This window comes from Anarrhichthys ocellatus, unplaced genomic scaffold, assembly GCF_004355925.1.
Source record: "Anarrhichthys ocellatus isolate YVR2014 unplaced genomic scaffold, GSC_Weel_1.0 scaffold51, whole genome shotgun sequence".
Classification (NCBI taxonomy): Eukaryota; Metazoa; Chordata; class Actinopteri; order Perciformes; family Anarhichadidae; genus Anarrhichthys; species Anarrhichthys ocellatus.
The window spans coordinates 139688-160195 of record NW_022280081.1 but is presented as its reverse complement, the minus strand read 5'-3'; the positions used below and the strand labels follow the sequence as shown (position 1 = coordinate 160195).

The 20508-nt window shown below is 44.4% G+C and overlaps 1 protein-coding gene across 6 annotated transcripts in view; it reads left to right on the top strand.

The window, feature by feature from the left end:
• Positions 1-20508, top strand: part of hecw2a (HECT, C2 and WW domain containing E3 ubiquitin protein ligase 2a) — a 44377-nt gene that overhangs the window by 11944 nt on the left and 11925 nt on the right. For 3 of the 6 annotated variants that reach the window (XM_031870159.1, XM_031870158.1, XM_031870157.1), the window contains 16 exons: positions 5661-6408; positions 9961-10068; positions 10350-10444; positions 11191-11257; positions 12713-12882; positions 13057-13196; positions 13341-13441; positions 13528-14384; positions 14966-15266; positions 15436-15528; positions 16205-16355; positions 16809-16915; positions 17232-17356; positions 18226-18411; positions 18623-18757; positions 20333-20453. In XM_031870159.1, the coding sequence (XP_031726019.1) occupies positions 6030-6408; positions 9961-10068; positions 10350-10444; positions 11191-11257; positions 12713-12882; positions 13057-13196; positions 13341-13441; positions 13528-14384; positions 14966-15266; positions 15436-15528; positions 16205-16355; positions 16809-16915; positions 17232-17356; positions 18226-18411; positions 18623-18757; positions 20333-20453 (3136 nt within the window). In that variant the 5' untranslated portion in view covers positions 5661-6029. The remainder of the gene's footprint in view (positions 1-5660; positions 6409-9960; positions 10069-10349; positions 10445-11190; positions 11258-12712; positions 12883-13056; positions 13197-13340; positions 13442-13527; positions 14385-14965; positions 15267-15435; positions 15529-16204; positions 16356-16808; positions 16916-17231; positions 17357-18225; positions 18412-18622; positions 18758-20332; positions 20454-20508) is intronic. The other 3 variants (XM_031870160.1, XM_031870161.1, XM_031870163.1) reach the window with 3 other exon arrangements.

Genomic DNA, 20508 nt, shown 5'->3' with positions numbered 1-20508 from the left:
TATTGGTAAATAACTGTCTGCATTTGATTATTGTTTATTCAAGTGTAAAAAGTTTGTACATGCAGTTATATAAATGTAAAATTATATTTAAGCACATTTCTGTTATTATAACATAAATCCTTTTAATTTAGGGTTAAGAAACCCACATTACTCTATCAAAGATCAAATGTTTAAAGAAAATAACAAAGACAAATATCATCAAGCACAAGTTATTACATTAACTTTGTTCAAAGCTATTTTTGTCACCTCTCTGCATCACTAATGTCCCTCCCCGCCGTCGTACCGTGCATGGCAGCTACATCCAAGAGCTCCTCATTGACAGTCAGGTCTGCCTTCAGCCTTTCATGAACACTGATATATGATGTATGATGTATCCGTGTTGTCTGTGCTTTCATCAACAGCAAATGAAGAAGACAAGTACCTGCTCGTCTCTTAGCTAGCTGTGTTGTTAGATTGCCTGCTAGTTCCTGAACTTGGTCTGCGATGGTGTTTCTTCACAAACTGACATTTGTAAAAGTCTGTATCTGGTCGGCGCTCACCTGCTCACATACCTTTAAGTATACACTGAGCTGTAACTTTTGTAAATATATTCTGCTGCGATTGCACTCTGCCTTTTAATTCTTGGACAATTTTATGTTTTTCTTGGAGGCTAAATTTAGCATACTTGGCTCCATGTTTGGTGTCAAAATGCCGACGTAAATAGTATTCCTTCATCACCGACACTGCCTCATAGCACAGAAGACAGACCGGTTTTTCTCCTTGAAGCACAAACATGTATTCGTTTTCCCATCTTTCATTACATTTTCTTCCCTCTGCATCAATTTTTCTCTTCGTGGACATTTTGGGAATATTTGTTCCATATTTCTCTACGTGAAACCATTACAGAGATATCAGCCAACAAGCACCAGAACCGCAAACCGCTTTATCGATAATTATCAGAACGCACCTCACCTCATCGTTGTTTTCGTGTAGAGAATGGATAAATTCCCGGCTATTCCTCCTCAAAATCTGTTCAACGGATGTCCTTGTTTGTCATAATTCTGTTTCCGTGAAGACAGGGGTGGAATTTGACCCGGCATATCGGATTTTACGCTTCACGAGAGACGGCGCGTTTTTGATTCTGACTGGCTAAGAATGCAGTCAATCTTTCCCACGTTGCCCCAGCTCAATTCTATAGGCTCCGACGCGTCGAAGGAGGGTTCATTCACTGAAATCGACCAATGGGCTGCCGACTTAGGTCAACATAGACACAGAGAAACTGCAGTCAGACGAGAAAGCTCCATGGATCACAGACACAGGCAGGGCTCACAGAGGATTCTGGCTCTCAAAACGAAGCCAAGCTGCTGTATTTGGATATATTGAACACAATTAGTGATAAAACAAGTGAAATATATAGTTATATAGTATATAAAATTACAATGGAACAGCTGGTTCCAAAATTACCATTTGGGTGACCTCGCCTGACCTATCTGTACTAAAACCTCTCTAATTTAGTTCTGCTTCACTTTATCAAAGTCAGACTTTGCAGAGAGACTGTTCACTTATTGTGCTATGATTTGGGAGAGTTTTCAGAGTTGCAGCTGCATCATTCCAAAGAAATGATTTGTGTCAGGTGAACCTGAAACCTTTCAATTTGAGCTGTCTGCCATCTTCATTTACTCTTAACCAGTAACATATACACCGATATTTACACACCTGAACAAACCTCACAAGTGTTACCTTTATTATAACATCAAAATTATTAAAATAGAACTTGTAGTTGCAGAAATACACTCTTCTTAGTATGGGTATGCAATTTTCGAGCAGAGGCCTAAAAATAGGGCTAGTGCTAAGAAGGATTCGGTGGATGCTGGTGGATTCGCGGGCTACATATAATGACGTTGCGGGCCTTAAGTTTGACATGTCTGCGCTAGTAAATAATGTGCTAACGTACCCTGCTAACGTTAGCTGCACATTTGTTTTAGACACATATATCTTCATGTATCACTATTACACAACGTTTAACCACGATGAGCTGTAAACCCACTAAACCAGCCTCAAGATGAAGAACATCTGAAACTATTGCATGAGAGTCTCTGCAGCAGAGCTGTTGGAGCTTTTGGTGTTCTATTGAGTATTTCTTACAGCAGGATAGTGTTTTTGTGAGTGATTCTGTGTGTGTGTGTGTGTGTGTGTGTGTTTGTGTGTGTGTGTGTGTGTTCATGATGATGAAGGAACATGTCACCCAGAGCAACACTGGCTCATTAATATGTTTATAATAGCTTTCCCTTAAATTATTCATTAAAATTACTTATTGTCTTATTCTATTATTTAGTTGTCTGTCAATCAACTCTTAATTAACGAATCGTTTCAGAAGTAAAAGAGACATTGAAACCATAAACTCTGCAAACACACACACACACACACACACACACACACACACACACACACACAGAGTATAGCAGGCTTCTGTGATTGTGAGGATTCAGTCCTCTTGGTCTCGGCGTGAGGTGTGTGAGGGGAGGTGTGCAGCCGTATCATTATGATGGGGCCTGTCAGTCATGGCTGTCACATGGGAGGGGGAGGGGGGGCGTTCATCAAACACAGAGTCGTCACAAAGAATGGCATTATTGTAAATTCCCAATATGTAGAAATCCTCTACACCAGCCTGTTGTAGGAATGCTCTCTGAAGAAAGGCTTTTTGACGATTTAAAAAACAACGACACTCCAGCACATTCTGCCGTGCTCCATCAGATCCTCTGCTGCAGATGTGTTTGTTTTTAGCATGCGCTGCACAGCGGTGCAGAGTAAGTATTTTGGTGCCGAATAACAGAGCAGCACTCAGATGACTTTTCGCAAGACGGGTGTCAAATTCAACCTGGTCCCAGAGAATGGTTAGAATTCGATTCAAATGATGTTTTTGGCTCCTCATATGTAACACCTTGTTTATCTTTGTCCGTCTCCTGAGAATCAATCTGTAATCCCGCATCAGGTCAAAGCTGTGCAGAGCGGTTGGGAATTGGGAATTGGGATTATACTGGGAAATGGCGGTCCTTTAGTAAAAGCGCTGCAGCGAGTCCAGATTGTTCAGTGCCCCCTTCCTGAGGTCACGTTGTGGTGTGTGCTGGCAGACTCCTCTCCCCCTGTAATGTGAGTGGGACGGGTGGCGTCTCCCACTCCATATCAGGGTGAGACAATGCACTCGGAACCACAGGAACACTTACATAACAACTAAGCAGTTACATATACACTTATTTTAGCTTCTTTTTCTTCTCAGCGGAGTAAGCCTCTGCCTGTTTATGGACATGCCCCCTCCCCCCCCCCCCTGATGCTGCATGAGCACACGTGGGCAGGATTTACGTATTCCTGCATCTGTGATGAAGGTTTTATTCTGTCATAAATCCCTGTGTGTGTGTGTGGTTGTGTGATGGATCCACGCTCTGGTAATCTTGTCGAGTCAGGGACGTCCAGCCCCCCCCATGTCAAATGCAGCAGATCTAATTTCAATGTAAGGCCCGGAAACACAGCCAATCCACATACATCAGAGCGGAGGCCAGTTCATCATTTCTGTTCAGTCAGTTCAAAATGCAAAGTGAATTGATTGAGAAGCTCGGGAGCGGCACACACAGTGTATTAGACAATTTGACATACAAGCTGCTGCATACGAAGTGCTTTTTGAAATTGGTTCTGATCTTTGCACGGTAAAGAGTTTCCACAGTCAACCTGTTGGCTCTCTACATGCGATGTAACCCCAAATTACAAGTCAGACTGAAAAGGAAGGAAGTGCAAACGGATTATATAGGAGACCAGAGGAGACACAACAGCAGGTCCTTGTGTTCTTTCACCGACTGTGAAGCACTTAGGCCAGCCTCACGTTGGTTCTTTTTGTCCCTTTGACAGATGATGCAGATGAGGGTGTTAGTGGGTGCGGTGGAGGGCCACATCTTGACAAAGTAAAGAGCAGAATTTGCCACCACAGTCAGTGATGTTGCTAAGTAACATGCGTGTAATGTGTCTCTGACGCATTAAAACACAAAGAGGATGCAGTAAACTCAGTATCCCACCCTATTTTTCCCCTGATGATGCTACATTGTGAACAACAGATCCCTGTTGAAATCTTCAAGGCAAACTTGGTGTTGGTAAATAAACTCATGTGGCCACTGAATGATGCTGTGATCACTCATGTCGATGATGATTTACCATCCAGAGTGCACAACGTGAGTCAGAATGTCACCACACAGATACCCATATTTATAGATTCAGTGTGACTTACTCTTTACTGAGACATCATTATCTCAGATCATTCATCTGGAATAAACCTCCCATAAGTCTTCATCATTATGTTTGTACGGTTTCTTCTGTATCACAGTAATCCAGTGACAGTTGTCCAGACATCCATGGGTACGTTGGAAACAGGAACAGCTAATAGCTAATTCAGCATACTTTTATTAATGCATATTTGCCAAAATGTAAACAAACAAGCTATAAATAAGTCCCTGCACCTAGCCACAGTTATTTTAACATGATGTCATTTTTGTGTAGATTAAATAAAAAAGGTATAATGTAAAGTGTGAGCTTTACAGGTAGTGGAAGTCTGATTTTATTTTCTGTCTTTGGACAGAGCCAGGCTCACAGTTTTCCCTCGGCTCCACTCTTTATGCTAAGCTAAGCTCACCATCCGTACCAGTATTACCATACTGATATGAGCGTTGTATTGATCTTGTCATCTAACTCTAAGAAAGCCAATAAGCATATTTCCCAAAATGTCGAACTATTCCTTTAATATCTGAATGTAAGAGGAAACATAAAGTCAGTGACAGTTCTGTTCAGTCATTTGAATTTGAGTGACGTTGAGTTTAGGTTTTCAGTTTTTGTTATTTGAAGGCTTATACCTTTTTTTATTAAATACAGCGATGCATACGGACCACACACTGAGGCCTGCAGAGGAAGCAATGGTTTCAAAGCATCACTGAACAGCTCAGCTTTTGAGACACATACGCACTGAAAAAGCCAAAGATATCAGGGCTTAGCGCCGACAGCAGCCCACATGGGTTTCAGTGACTGCACCAGGCACATATTAGCTAAATATTACCAAACCTATTCTCTCTCGGGGAAGAAAAACCCGGCTCCTCTGCCCGTATAAAGCCAGCTGCCCTTTGGCTGGATTCTGAAGTCACATGCCATCCTTCCTTTTAAAACAAAATGGCTCTGGTTGAGACTCTGACAGCACTCCTCTGACAGTTCCCTCACTGGCATTGGCTGGTTGAAGAGCTCCCTGGCAGGCAGATACAGCTGCCTGTCTGCTTTAGATCATTTTGGTCTCCTCTTCTCCACAGTGGGGAGGTCAGTTCCTTCCAAGAAGATCATATACACTCCTAGAAGTGTTTAATCATTTAAATAAGTAAATAGTGCTTAGTGTTTAAACCTTACCATTCTAGTTAGTAATAAAGTCATTAAAAAATCCCTCCTCACATCCACTTCCTCCATCCTTTACTGCTGTCAGTACAGTAAAGGATGGAGGGTTGTTTGTGTTGGTGACAGGCTTTTTGACAGCAAACAAACCCCCTTGGTGACTAATGAGTTGTTCACTCATTTCTTGGATTGCAACCCACTGCATTCAACCGTTGCTTTTGTTGTGCTCACCGTTTTCTCCGTCTCTCTCCTCTTTCCTTCATCTTCAGGCTCCCGTCGCCTTTGGCTAACATGAAATAAGAGTGTGGAGGACTGTGGCTGTTGTTGGACATCTTCTACTTCAACAGTTCTGAGATGATTCAAGGACCAGAAAGGCCGATAACAGCAGCCTCTGGGGAGAAGGAATCGGACCATCACTTCTGAAGCTAACGTATGCTTCCAGTCATGACAGCCTCTTCAAACCAACTCTCACTGTGTAGACATGAGGGTTGAGTCAACAGGAATGAATCAGTAAAACGCGTCTTCACTTTGACGACCAGCCCAATCGATAAGAAGCTGCTACCCGTCTCTTCCTCTTCTTGGGCCTTCCCATCAACAGCTTCCACCTCTCCTAGTCGCCTCTTCAACAATCGCTCAACATGCGTCCTTCCCTCGCCACGGCCGTCCTACCGCCCAGGACCCGTTCCCACAATCCACCCAACCTGGTGGTGGGGGGGCGGGAACACGTGACAGCTCCACGAAGGCGGAGCCCCCACCTCCGGCACACCCTCAGCCCAGAGAACCTGCGGACCCTGGCGGAGAGGGGCGGGGCCGCCGTCGATACCGCCTCCGTTATCAGCAGCCCTATCGGGCTCCTGCGGGCCAACAGTGACACAGACCTGGTGACCTCCCATAGCCGGTCCTCGCTAACAGCGTCCACTCTGGAGCACACGCTGAACCGCGGCCAGAACCTCGTCATATCCTGGGACATCAAGGAGGAAGTGGACGCCACCGACTGGATCGGGCTGTACCATATTGGTGAGATGATGATTTTTTTTACATATATAGCTGCTAGTAGAGCTGCTTATAACTGTGCTGGGTTAGGTCGAGGACAACTCAAAGATGAAAATCTTTATTTCTGAGTTCTGATCTTAAAAATGACAGTTTTCTCTCAAAGCTGTGTTGATAGTGTTTTCTGCATAACTGAAATCCTAATAATAATAACATGCAGGTCCTATGGTGCTAATGAAATCTTTAAATCCTGTTACGTTTGCGCTTGTAAAATTATAATTTTGTAGAACGTCAGATCGTGTAATAAATGCCTAATGAATTGCAGGGTTATGAATATGCAAGCAGAGAGATGTGATTAACTAAACAACAGCTTTGACAAAACGATCCCCAACATTGGAAATCACTCAAAGGTCTTTCTCTCTCAACCGTGTGACATGGTCTCCATCAGGGAATCTACTCAGTAGTCATGAAGACGGTTCTGTTGACATGACAGCGCAGTTGTTATTTAAGTAACCGTTAGAAGGTCTAACCTGCCTCTTAACCTTGGAAATAGTATCTATTATATTTATATATTAAATTATCAAAAATATTATCGTGTTAAATATTTGATTCTAAAAGTCATAGCAACTACAGTGTTCGCATGGCAATAGATCCCTACTAATTTGTTGTTTTTTTGTTTTTAAATTTGTATTGAGAATTAGCACCTACAATGTCTTTGGCCAGTGTATTCAGTGAGTCATAGGGCTGTTTTCACCACAGACAGCTTGACGTGTTACGGTAGTAAAAGCACAGCTGTTACTAGTAATACAGTAGATAAGATCCATGACCAGGAAATTCACCCTGTTCTCTCATGATTGTCGAATATCGTCAACGTATCGGGTCAACTTTCTGAGCCGTCAAGCCCAAATAACCAGTGATGGGTAACAACACTTTTAAAAGTAACTTGTTACATTACAACGTTACTGACATTAATAAGCAACTGGTTACTTTACAGAGTTGCATTCTGAAAAAAGTAACTTGTTAGAGCTTTTGAATGTATTGACATCCATGCTCAGCCTGGTCTACAGCCTCTTTATCTCTGCAGGCAGAAGCCATAAAACACCATAGCTCCTCTACAGCTCTTTATTATATGTTTCCGTCAGGCACTGTTCCCTCCATGTTATAAGGATTTTATAAATTACCTTACTTAATGATGAGGACTCTACAGTAGATATTGGTAGCATCTCCTCCACCAGCTCGTTAACTTCCCTCACAGTGACAGCTTTAGCCGAACCAAAAGCTAGCCGTCCCACCAGTGTTGTGGAGCTGTGCTTAGCTGGTGCTTCTTCAAAGATTATGGAATTGCTTATTTGAAACATAACTAAATGACTGATTGCTTGAATTGCAAACTAACACATTACGTTACCTTGCAACAAATAAGTAATCAGAGTACTCTCTGCACCCCGACACTGTCCAGGACCTGAGCTGATTTGACCCTACCTGTCCTCAAAGCTTTTTCTGCTGACCCGGGTGTTATAGAAAGGGGGAGTCTTGTGCAGGAGCTTCCAACTCCGAGTCAATACTGCAACAGGAGCTGATGAGACTTTACACTGGCTGGAGGCTGAGTCGACATGGAACAGCTCTGCCTCGGTGTACAATAACATACACACCATCACAAAGCTTGCGTCTCTCCGAGGTGGTCTCCGATAATGTATCCTGCTTAGATACAGGAATTTGACAGGGGGTGATGCACTGAGCTGTGTGCTGAGGAAGGCTATCGGGCTCATCTGTCCATCCAGCTGAAAAGCAATACAGGAGCAGCGGTGTACAATCAGCACATTTGTTATGAACAATCAGTGTCTTCTACGCTGTTGTAGTCACATAGTAGAGAGCTGAAGGCCCGACGTCACCTCTGGGTTAATGGCTGTTCCACCAGCTTCTCCCATCACGCATTTCTTTCAAAAAGAAATGAAGCGAGCTTCTGTGGTGTACTTTACATATACTAAGACAAATGGGTGACTAGTACAGACGCTGCCAATGGAAGTTCAAATCTTTGCGATCTTCCCAAAGTTAACCGATTAATTTGTCAGCATCGGACATTAGAATGTTTACCAGGGAGGGATGGGGCATCATGGGAAATATTTAGAGTTTAACTCATACAACGGACTAAAAATATCTTCAACTATGTTGATTACAATTTAAAATCTGTCAGTTGAGAGTCTCTTACTTAATGGAAGTACAATCCTACTGTAAATGACTGAAGTGACCCTCTGAATAAACAGAGTTATTAAATTGTTTCTTAAAGATGTACCGTCCTCATCCAGACATATGAAATGAACCGACGTACTGTTACACAGGATTTGTGGTTATATGTGTTATTACAAATGTCGATGTGATTTAAAATTAGGTTTTCTTACAGAAGTTTTGGTTCTACTTCAGCGCTCTAAAGTGTCATTTTATTTTAATCTAATAATGATTAAAACCTGATCTGCTTCCACTGGTTTCTAAATATTTATTGAAAACTGCTGTTGGAGACACACTGCTGCCCTGACATATGATTAAATGAACTACAGAAGCAGTGTTGTTCCAGTCTGACAATCTGATCACTGTGTTTATCCTGTCACTGTGGCTACATAACTTTTACGCTACATTAAAACGTGACGCAAAAAAAAGCTGTCTCTTTACACCAGATAATTACTGATATAATCCAGCGGCGTTGGGAGGGAAATTGCAGCCTTGTGAGCTGTTCAGCATGATGTATTGTGTTCATAATGGATAATGGATTTCTGAGAGAAGTGGGCGTCTTTGACTTCCGAGAGGTCAAACAAACCTGCAGTACGACACCCGGCAGTAGATTATTCTAGAAAAGAATGCAGTTTGTGATCGCTTCAACTAGTTTACCAAACCGTCCGTTTCTGATGACCTCCAGGACTGGATTAGCTGATCACATGTTTTCCAAACGCTTCCCTCGCAGGGGAGAATGCAGTATGGGAGAAAGAGATAGTGCAAACTGCCGGTGCCTGACAGGGCGTCAGGTCACTTGCCATCGATCACAAGGGCCGCCAGGACTTCATTACCTGCTCTAGGTTCTTATACCCAGGAGGGGCTGCCGCTTTCCTCGACTAAGCAGACATTCAATGATAAGCGACTTGCCCTCCCCATCCTCCACTCCCCTTCAAACATGCACACACTCCTCTCGCGACTCTCTCCACCCGGCAGCTGAGTTTGGTGCTTCATTAATCTGTGAGAAAGTGCTACGTACAGCGGAATTCCCCGTCCCTGTTTTTAACTCAGAGGAAGTTTGCTGTTTTGTCCTTCTGGGTAGAGGTTGCAGGGAGGCTATTTTGGGAGTGGATTTCACTGATTAAAGGCAAACTTGTGTTTATTTGGAAGACAGAAGTCCGCAGACTAAACACACTGAGAGACGGAGCAGATTTTTCTGAGTGAGAGCAGGATCCAGAGCTAGAGTGCGGTCATCTGTTGTTGGTCGTGTTTAATGTTCTCTGGTTTGAAATCAAAAGGGAACGTCAACACAGAAAGAGTGTCCAGACATATAAACACACGCACACACTTGTTACTAACAGTTCCCCTCTTCTGCAGATGAAACCAGTCCGTCCAACGTGTGGGACTGTAAGAACAGAGGGGTGAACGGCACCCAGAAGGGTCAGATTGTCTGGAGGCTGGAGCCCGGGCCCTACTTTATGGAGCGTAGGTTACCACACAGAGTACCCCGACAATACTTTCATTCCATTCTTTCAAAATATTTTTCTTCACTTAGTATTTTGTAAATATACCGTAAAACATTTAATGATCAAAGATGTTAATGTTCTTCTGGAATAAAAGGTAAATATGGTTTAAATAAGATCATGTTAAATAGTCAAAACACACAGACAGAATCCTCAGTACAACTACTGTGTTGTGGTCAGCAACAGGTAGATAACGTTTGCACTACTTCCACATCCCATAACTCTTTGCTGCTTCCTCTGCAGCTGAGACTAAGATCTGTTTCAAGTACTACCATGGAGTGAGCGGAGCCCTGAGAGCCACCACCCCCTGCATCACAGTGAAGAACCCTGCGGTCCTGGTCTGTGTGTGTGCGTGTGTGTGTGTGTCTGTGTGTGTGCGTGAGTGTGCATGCCTGCAGATATCTGCAGGACCAATTTGAGTTTGAGACTTTCCGATTGTGGACATTTTTGTTAAAAGTGAGGACATTTTGTCCGGTCCTCACTTTAAGATAGACCTCCAGAAGCCTGTGTGAGAGTTCGGGTTAGGTTTAGATTAGGGTTTGGGTAAGGGTTGGGGTCAGGCAGTTAGTAGTGATGGTTAGGGTTAGGGTAAGATGCTACGGAATGCAATATGTCACTGAGTGTCCTCACAAAGATAGAAGTGCAAGGTTGTGTGATTTTGGGTGTGTGAGAATCAGTTTGAGATTAAGGCACTCTGAATCTCAGGCTTGGTATTATCATCATGGTTAAAATGATACATTAAGGATGAAGTTCATACCAAGTAATAGTAATAAGGTACAATTATTTTCAGATCTGATTATTGCACGAATGTATAGAATTCTTTGAAAACGGTCAGCAGTCCTGTGAAGTTCACATGATTTGTACATAATGGAGGTGTTTCAGGCAGACACAGACGTTTGTTTACTATGTTAAACCATGTGTGTACCAATGAGCAGTGCATCCTCGCTGCCTCCTTTCACTACAGATAATTCCCTCCACCTGCCAAGTTGTCTCCTGTATTAGCATTTAGAATCCTGTGAATTTAGTAGGACAGACACACAGACGTGTGTTAGCATGAGTGTGACGTCGTCTGTTTCCCCCTCAGGTGGAGGGCCTGGCAGAGCAGGTGGGCATCGAACATCCGCGAAAACTGATCAGCTTTACTTTGACAGGTGAGTTGAGAGGTTTGCGTGTTGAAACTACTGTTCAGATTACTTTTGTCGTGTAATCGTTCTCAACAACAAACCGAAAAGGAAATATGGAGTCGACAGCTGCAAGTCAATTTACCAAAGCCTTCAAAAACACTGACAAACTTTTGTCTTTTAGCTGAGTGATGTAATCTCCTCCTCATGTTTGTCTCACAGTCCTCCGGGGGAAAGCGAGAGTAAACATTAAAAGCTGGCTTCAGGAAACACAGTGGTCTCGGAATTTAAAGAGGTGCTTTCCCGACAGAGAAATACACGGAATGTTATCAGTTTTCTAAAGAAGTCGGTTGGTATCATCATCTTTTAATAAGACGTAAACAGGAAACCGAGAGTACTCACATGTCCACTACAGCTTGTTTTAATTATCCATTGCAACAGAAGCTTTTAGCTGTTTTATCAGCCGCCAGCTCCACTAGTTACCATTCTTCCAGATGAAAACATTAATAAACCAGCAGGGAGTTTATGCCCTAGTGCTCTGGTGCAGTTGTGGAGTAGTCTGTGGACTCAGGCCAGAGGCAGACAGAAAAGGGCTTAGAGGAAGGGGCTATAACATGACGAAGATATTCAAGGATAATTTGTTGTCATTATTGAACACAACAAAAAGGCAGGTGTTGCCCGTTTTCTACAGAAGACAAACATGACAAACATGTAAACGGAGTCACCCTCCTCTCGTCCAGCCGTCTCTCCTGCGGTCCGCCAGTCAAGTGCTGCTTGACCCGGGATGCCACGATAGAGCAAGGTCTCTGTAAAGATGTGGACACAGTAACCGACCCCCTGTTGCTGGGTTAGCCTAAAATCAAACATTAGCCAGGTAGTGGAGCAGCCTTAGGTCTTAGCTGGGTTAGCTTAGCTTCACACGGCTCTCCTCCCTGGGGCAGTCGACCCATTGATTTCAGTGGTGTTGGTCAGGCCGGTCTTGCCGGGTCGTGGACCTTTGGCAGTGATCGTCTCAAGTTCCGCTCCCGACAAATTCATCCAATCCCCACACTTTCTTCTCCGATGTTGATTGACTGTATTGTTTGTATTCTGTCATATGCCATAAGCACTCCAGTGATAAACGCGAAAAAAGTCAACAAATTAAGACAAAAATGCAGCAAAATCCATGAGAGCTGCCAGCCGTAGCATTTACATGCCCTGCCGTTGACATAGCATCTTGTCACCCGAAGCAACCGTCTTCTGTTTATCATTATGCATCCAATGCTTTGGTTTATGACCAAATATTATTATTATCTGCAAAACCACTGACAGTCCCATCTGTCTCAGCTGTACTTTGTGTTCAGTTTTGCTAGTTAGCAAATGTTAGCGTGCTAACATGCTAAACTAAGATGCTTAACAAAACACAACACATCAGCATGTTGACGCGATCATAGTATTTACCCCTCTCCTCTTCACAAGCCTGCTGTCACTAACGCTTTGCCACAGATCTGCGTGCCACCGGCCTGAAGAAGGGAATGTTTTTCAATCCGGACCCGTACCTGAAGATGTCCATCCACCCAGGGAAGAGGAGCGTGTTCCCTATCTTCAGCCACCACGGACAGGAGCGGCGATCGGCCATCATCGCCAACACCACCAACCCCGTCTGGCATGGAGAGGTGACGTTTTTATTGGGCTTCAAATACACTGCACTGCACCACGACACTGAGCATGCTTTTTCACATACACAGAGGATGTGTTTATACACTCGTTCACACACATTCTCTTTCAAACAGATATACTAGCAACACACAACTGATAAAGAGTGTATATGTCTGTCTGCCTCTCTGCAGAAGTACACGTTTGTGGCACTAATGACGGACATCCTGTACATCGAGGTGAAGGACAAGTTTGCGAAAAGTCGACCTATCATCAAGCGCTTCCTCGGTCAGCTCACCATCCCTGTGCAGCGGCTTATCGACAAAATACCAGGGTAGGTGAAACGCAGGTTCCCACACACAGACGGAACATACACTATGTGTGCTCCATGTAACTTCAGTTCAGTCAGAAGGACAGATGTTAGGACTTGAATTTGACGTGTGCAATGTCACAGATGTCATGATGTTTCTCTGTCCAGAGTCCAGCCTGTGAGCTTCCCCCTGTGTCGCCGCCTGCCTACTGAACATGTAAGCGGCAATTTGCAGTTCAAAGTGGAACTCACATCGACTGGGCCTGACGGTAAATCAATCGGTCTTTAAATTGAGTGTGTTTTCTTGAAATTTATCTTTTCCAACATGGAAACACAACCTGTTGTGCTGCTGCAGGTGCCTCTCCTGAGTCTATCATTGGCCTCTCTCCCATGAATGGAGCTCCAGGGACTCCGTCCGATGATGAGGACCTGCCCCACCATCTTCCAGGGCTGGTCTCTTCGGGCCCTTCTCCCACCGGCTCCCAGGGCTCCCACAGCATGTGGGAAGGCGGGGCCACGGCCTACCCAGCAAAGGACCTGCCTCTTGTTGGAGCCCGGGCTAGATTTGTGGAGCACGAGAGCCTGTCTTGCCACGAAATGCTCCAGAGGTCACTCAGCGAGGGCCTGGATGCTATCGAGGCCCCCAAAGGCCCCGGTGAGAGGCCCCTGTGTGCGGCCTCGCCCAAACTGCGCTCCAGCTTCCCAACTCACACAAGGCTCAGCGCCATGTTGCACATTGATTCTGACGAGGACGACGAGAGGTCCGGGGCCAATGACATCATTTCGGTGCCGCTGTCACCGCTGCTGATGAATGGAGAACCTCCAGACAACGGCGGCCCCGATGAAGATGACCCGTTTCCTGAGTTCCAGCAGGGGCCAGAGCGGCTGGAGCCCTCAGTGCTGGAGGAGGAGCCCGAGGGCGCGGGCGGTGTGACAGAAGACGAGCCCCCTGAGGCGGAAGTGGCCCTGGAGGTGGGGGCAGGTCTGGACTTGGAGGATGTTTTGGAGCCGGACGTCTTTTCTGAAGTGGAGGAAGCTCCTTTCACAGAGGCTGTGTCCCATAATGCAGTGCCAGAGGGGGACGTGCACGAGGAAGGAAGGGGGCCTGGCGAGGACCCATCCTCAGAGATTGACACCTGCTCCATGGCAACAGCCCCACAGACGGTCTTCTCATCGTCAGAGAGCTGCCCAATCACAGTGACGACTGCTGTGGTGAGTTCATTTTCCTTATATGGTCACGACCCGTGATTCATCTTGTGTCTTTTGTCAAATGTCACCATACCATTTCTTAATCTTCTTTATCTCTGAGTGGATGTGAAGCCACAGTCCACTCTGTGGTGGCTGAGTGTCATTACTGTCCCCACAGTGCACACATTCTACGGAGCAGCAGTCTCCACTGGGTCCTAGCCCCAGCTGTGTTCGTGTGACAGCGCACCATAACAATCTGCCAAAGCACCATCATGCCACGTTTAAGTGATCTGTATCCACTTTTCATAGAGGTTTTTTAGACAAATGCTCGATGATTGTTTTTTTTTTTTGCATTTGCGCCTACGCACCGATGCGTATTAGCATAGTGTTGAACATTTCTCAGCTTTCTTTTTGTTGCCTTGGTGACGGCCTCTTGTTGTGAGCTGCTATTGTAGTTGACTGACTATTTTGGACCAGTAGGTGTGAATGCCCTGCATAACAGTGTATATGAGATTCACTTACATCAGCATGAAATCCTGTCTATAATCTATAATAATTATCATTGTGTCTGTTGTTTTCCCACACTATTATTTTTTATTCTGTAGGAAGCGGAGGAGGGAGCAGAGACGGCCATAGATCCGGGGGGAGACGTCGTTTCCGGAACCCCACCAACCAACCACGCTGTAGACGACGAAGGGGGCGGACAGGTCGCCATCGCCGAGGCTGCAGGAGAAGCCCCCCCGCCCAGCGAGCCAGCGGTGGTCGAGGAGATCAGCGTGAGGAGGCTGAGCCTGCAGGCTGCGGGGGGCGTGGCTGAAAGACGGGCAGGGGAGGAGGCGAAGCCGCACGAAGAGGCCGGCTCCGCTGATTCAGAGCAAGCCACCACAGACACAGATGGAGAGGAAGGTACTCAACCATAGATGGACCCAGTGTTTTTTGCAGAGGACATTTTTTGAATTCCTACAAAAAGTGTTTGCTTAAAAGTTCACTGTACAGCATTGCCATTCAAACAATATTTCTTACCATTTTCATCGCATTAATACAAAATCTGTCTTTTGTATGTTTCCGTGTTCAGGCAATCACGTTAACGGCCATCTTGTTCGTTCGCTTCCTACTGTGCGTCATGACATCCACCGATACCAACGTGTGGACGAGCCTCTACCCCCCAGTGAGTGTGTGTGTCTGCATGCACCGTGTCTTTGTGTTCATGCATCTGTGTTTGTATGTGTATGTGTCTATGTAGTACTGAATGACCCTGACTAAAAACTACCACAAACTAATTCCAAATTCCCTCAAGAATGACTATTAACCCAGCGATTTGTTACTCCATGATGAGAAGTGTTGGAAAGAGGACGTGAATACAATGATCTGAGGTTTTTTGCATTTAGTTTTAGCCACATTAGAGGGACTAGAGGGGGATGCCAATGTCTGTCACTCAATATATCGGTCTACCAAACCAAAAATGGTTTAACAGAAGTTCATCCTCCCCAGAGGATAAATCCTAATGTCTTAAGTGATCCTTTGAATTTTCATCTAGTGCCACCATGACATTTTGAGTTATATATCTTGACAAAATCTGGTACTGACATTCATGTCACGAGCATGTCTGTATACTTTCAGTTATCGTTTTTTAATGCAAATTCTGGCACAAATACAGTACATCATGAAATAGATGTCTGACCTTAAAATAGAGTATATGTCTCACAACAGGGGTTGTATATGCTTTATATTCAGCTGTTGGTGTTATCATCTGTCATTAATCGTTGGCTAGCATTTATTTATACAGTTATGTCCCCCCGAGACATTAAACACCTACTGTGTATCAATTATTCATTTCCTTTCAGACTGGGAGGCTCGGATCGACAGCCACGGGAGGATCTTCTTCGTGGACCACGTGAACAGGACCACCACGTGGCAGCGTCCCACCGGACCTCCTGCCCCGCAGGGCCTGACCCGCTCCAACTCCATTCAGCAGATGGAGCAACTCAACCGCAGGTGGGCTTTGTGAAGAGAAATGTATTGCAATAACTGTCGTGTTTCTAAATACCATTATTTAGAAGCATGGTTAGATGATGAGCAGGAGGCCCCTTGCATTGTAGCCCCTGCATTCTGTGTATGAATGGGTGAATGAACATGTAGTGTTGAAGCGCTTTGAGTGGTCGGAAGACCAGAAAAGCGCTACGCAATTACAGTCCATTTACCATTTAAGAATTTATGCTTCATGAAAGACAGAAAAACAGTTAAAGGTTGCAAACTTTGATTGTAAGACTTTCAACAGAGAAATTAATGCACCTTTTTTTGCTCAAAATGCTTCCCTTTACGTCTTTGATTTGACTTCTAGTGAAACGTGTTCAGTACATAGTTGTATTCATAAGTGTGCATTCTTTGCTAAAATAGTGAAAAACTCTACTTTCACCACAGTAACTTTATCTCAACTCTCGATCACAGGTACCAGAGCATCAGGAGGACCATAACCAACAGCGATCGGTCAGAGGAAAACCCCGTTGACCTGCCTCCTGAACCAGAGGGGGAGCTGATGCCTCACTCCATTTCTGGTTGGTTTCATTAAACATATTACAAAAAAAACACACAAATAGAAAGAAATTTGAGATGTCGTTCACAGGAATTCTGTACTAATTTTGAGAAAAAAACAAAACAATTTTCCCAATTAAATGACTCACCTCTTGAAAATGATTTGTCTCTTGAAATACTACCGTCTGATAAATGTTGTACACAACCGTCTCAGAATAGCGGTGGTCTGTGGAGATGTTTTCATAATGCTGGATATGAAATGTTGATGATGAAATAATCTGCTTTCGTTAGCGTCTCCCTGTCTCGAGGTTTGACTAATATGTGTTGATCTCGTTGCAGAATACCGACGAGAGAGCGCAGTCGCTCACTCCAGCGGTCGCTCGCGTCTCTCCCTGCTGCTGCAGTCCCCCAGCGCCAAGTTCCTGTGCAGCCCCGACTTCTTCACCGTGCTGCATTCTAACCCCGTCAGTCCTCCTCCGTCACCTTTGACAATGTTCTCCTTTTACATAGATCTGTCTACATTCAAGCGGACACACTGTTCTCAAACTCAGCATTCTGACTGATTTAATGTCTGAGTACTCATCACAGTCATGGGACTCAGATATAGTAACTGCTGCCTGAATGAATGCCACACAGCGCTACGCTTCAGTACAGTGCTGTAAGAGTGTAAGGCCCAGTGCTGTTGTTCAGTAGGAGTCACATAGATTGCTGAAATAGTTAACCAGTGTGTCACATGCATTGAGCAATGACGGCAGTCATTTTCTCACTTACCTCCATTTGTACATGCAGATAGTTTTGGTTTATGTGCAGTGCTGCTTTTAGGGGCAAATAGCGAAGAGCCAAAATGATCTGCATTGCTACATACAGGTGGTCACAAAATATGTGGCAATATAGGTCGTTAAAAATGTTTTAAGATATGTTATAAAGGGTCTAAACATTTTTTTGTTTTTTGTAAATTGGGTGACTTGATCATTTAAGACATTACTTTATTTGGGCTTTTTAAAAAAACATTTCAAACCTCTGTTAAATCAATTCAAAGTCTCCAGCGCCATATGGATATGATGGATGAGATCCATGAGAGATGCACAGCAAAGTTACATTTGAACTATTTGAACACCTTGCTGTATGCAGTATTGATCCTACACTAATCATGTTATAGCCGAGGATGTCTAGCATTCATTTCAAATGGATCAAAAAAACATTGGCATTAGGAAAAATATTATCCACACCGTCTTCCATCTTGAACGATTGAAGTGAAATGAGCCCGGAGCTGCTCTCTAGTCTTTCTCCTGTCCCTCTCTGATGACCTCACCTCTCTGCCCTCTCTGCCCAGAGTGCCTACCGCATGTTTACGAGCAACACCTGCCTGAAGCACATGATCAGCAAGGTGCGTCGGGACGCCCATTACTTTGAGCGCTACCAGCACAACCGCGACCTCGTCACCTTCCTCAACATGTTCTCCAACAAGCAGCTGGAGCTTCCCCGTGGCTGGGAGATGAAGCACGACCACACCGGGAAGGTGTGTATGTGTTGACCTTCGACCTGGGATGATCCTGAAGGTCGTGTGCGTCCACTGATTGTAATCTCTGCTCAGCTATCCAGTGGTCTTTACTGCTGTTTTGTCTTTATAATCCTCCATTTGAGTGTACTGCATGTGAAGATGTGTTTCTGTGTGCACGTAGTGGAGTTTATCCATGCCTGACCGCGGGTGTTCGCATCTCAATCCTCAGCCCTTCTTTGTGGATCACAACTGTCGCTCCACGACCTTCATCGACCCGCGGCTTCCCCTCCAGAGCTCTCGCTCCACCGGGCTGCTGGCCCACCGCCAGCACCTGAGCCGCCAGCGCAGCCACAGTGCAGGGGAGGTGAGAGACTAGCCGCCACTGCACCACTTGTCACCTGGAGTCAACTTAAGGCTAGGAGAGACACTGCGATGTTTAGAGAGGCCGGTTTGAAGGAGAAAAATGCTTTGTGAGTGTTATCCTGCTAGTTCACCAAGCAAGGGCATCAGTGCTGTTTCAGTACAACGCTAGTCCGATAGAAAAGAGTGAAACATTACCTCATTTTGAAACAAAGCTGCTTTTGACTTAGTCCTTCTAGATATCCTCCTGTATCCCCGGAATGACTGAAGAAAATCTTCATAAACACACCGTATGTCAAATATTTCATATGTTGACAGGTTGCTCCTATCTTGTTGCCACTCATCTCTTCTAAAGCTCTGTGTATGTATGTAGGAATGACAGCATCACTCAGTATGATTACTATAAACTCTAGGGGCCATAGAGATTCAAGAGGCCTTTGTTGCCTCTTGAATCTCTAAAAACCACAACGTTCTTGGTTTTAGTTGTCTGGTTATGGTAATGGTTGTTGGAAAGGTCTCCTGTGTATTGATAGTAACACAGCAGGGAATGTTTAGAATTATTAAAATTAAGGGCTTTGTAGCATTTCTGATATTTGAGATTGGTTAAAAACCTTTTTATTACAGAAAATTACAAATCTGACATAACTGTTAAACAATGACAAGGACTAGCTATAGTTTGACTTCTAGGCTTTAAATAGTTTTCTCTCCAGTGTTTATGACTCAAGAACAGGCGAAAAAAAAGGTTTTTGCCAGGATCATCTTTCATAATCTTTTCATCTAAAAGAGGTAAAAAATAGGGTGATTTTTTTGTTTTGTATTGTCAGGGTCAAGTGTTCGTTGTTACATTATTGATTTTGGCCACAAGAGGCTGAAGTGCACCACTCTAGCCCAAGAGGACTAAAAGCATTCGCGTTTTCTTCATGGTGAGTTTTAATTTACATAACTTGCTAGAACACAATATATGTACCTTGTGTATAGAGTGCACGGATAAATTAGGACTCACCTGAAAGAAAACATGATTTTTTTTTCCCGTGCTATTTAGAACACTTCAGCCTCGTGTGGCCGAAATTAGTATTACAACAACAAACACATCGAAATGATCCTGACATAATCACTGGCCAAAACCTGTTTCACAGATATGATCTTTTTAAGGACCTTAGAAAGATTATCCAGGCAGAGCCTTTTCTTTCTTTTTCAACTGTCCAACGGAAGTCATAAACACTGGAGAGAAAACAATTTAGATCAGACTTAAAATAAATAACCAGATCATTTCTTTGTAGCGTCTCAGGGCTTCCGTAATTTCTGATATACACAGCAGTCATCTGAAATCTTGAATACTGTGCTGACTGTGATACCTATTTTTAAAACCAATACAGAATATCTGCAAGTTAATTTTTATACAACGTTGGAATGAATTGCTTGGGAGACTGTAAATCTATCTATGTGGTATGCTATGGAAAATGGTTGGCAGACACATAAGAAATAAGAAGTGTGTAGTTAAGGGGCGAGAACATGCTAAAGTGACCGGTATCCTGACAGGCGGACCGGTCTCAGAACTAGGATGCGACCTGAACCGTAGTGTGTCCTTTTGTCACAGGTGGTGGATGACTCTCGCCAAGCCAACCCGCCCGTCATGCCCCGCCCATCCAGCACCTTCAGCGGCTCCAGTCGAAGTCAGTACCACGATGTGGTGCCTGTGGGTAGGTCAGGCAGAATCAAAATGTGCGCATGCAATAGTGTGACCAAGCCGACACA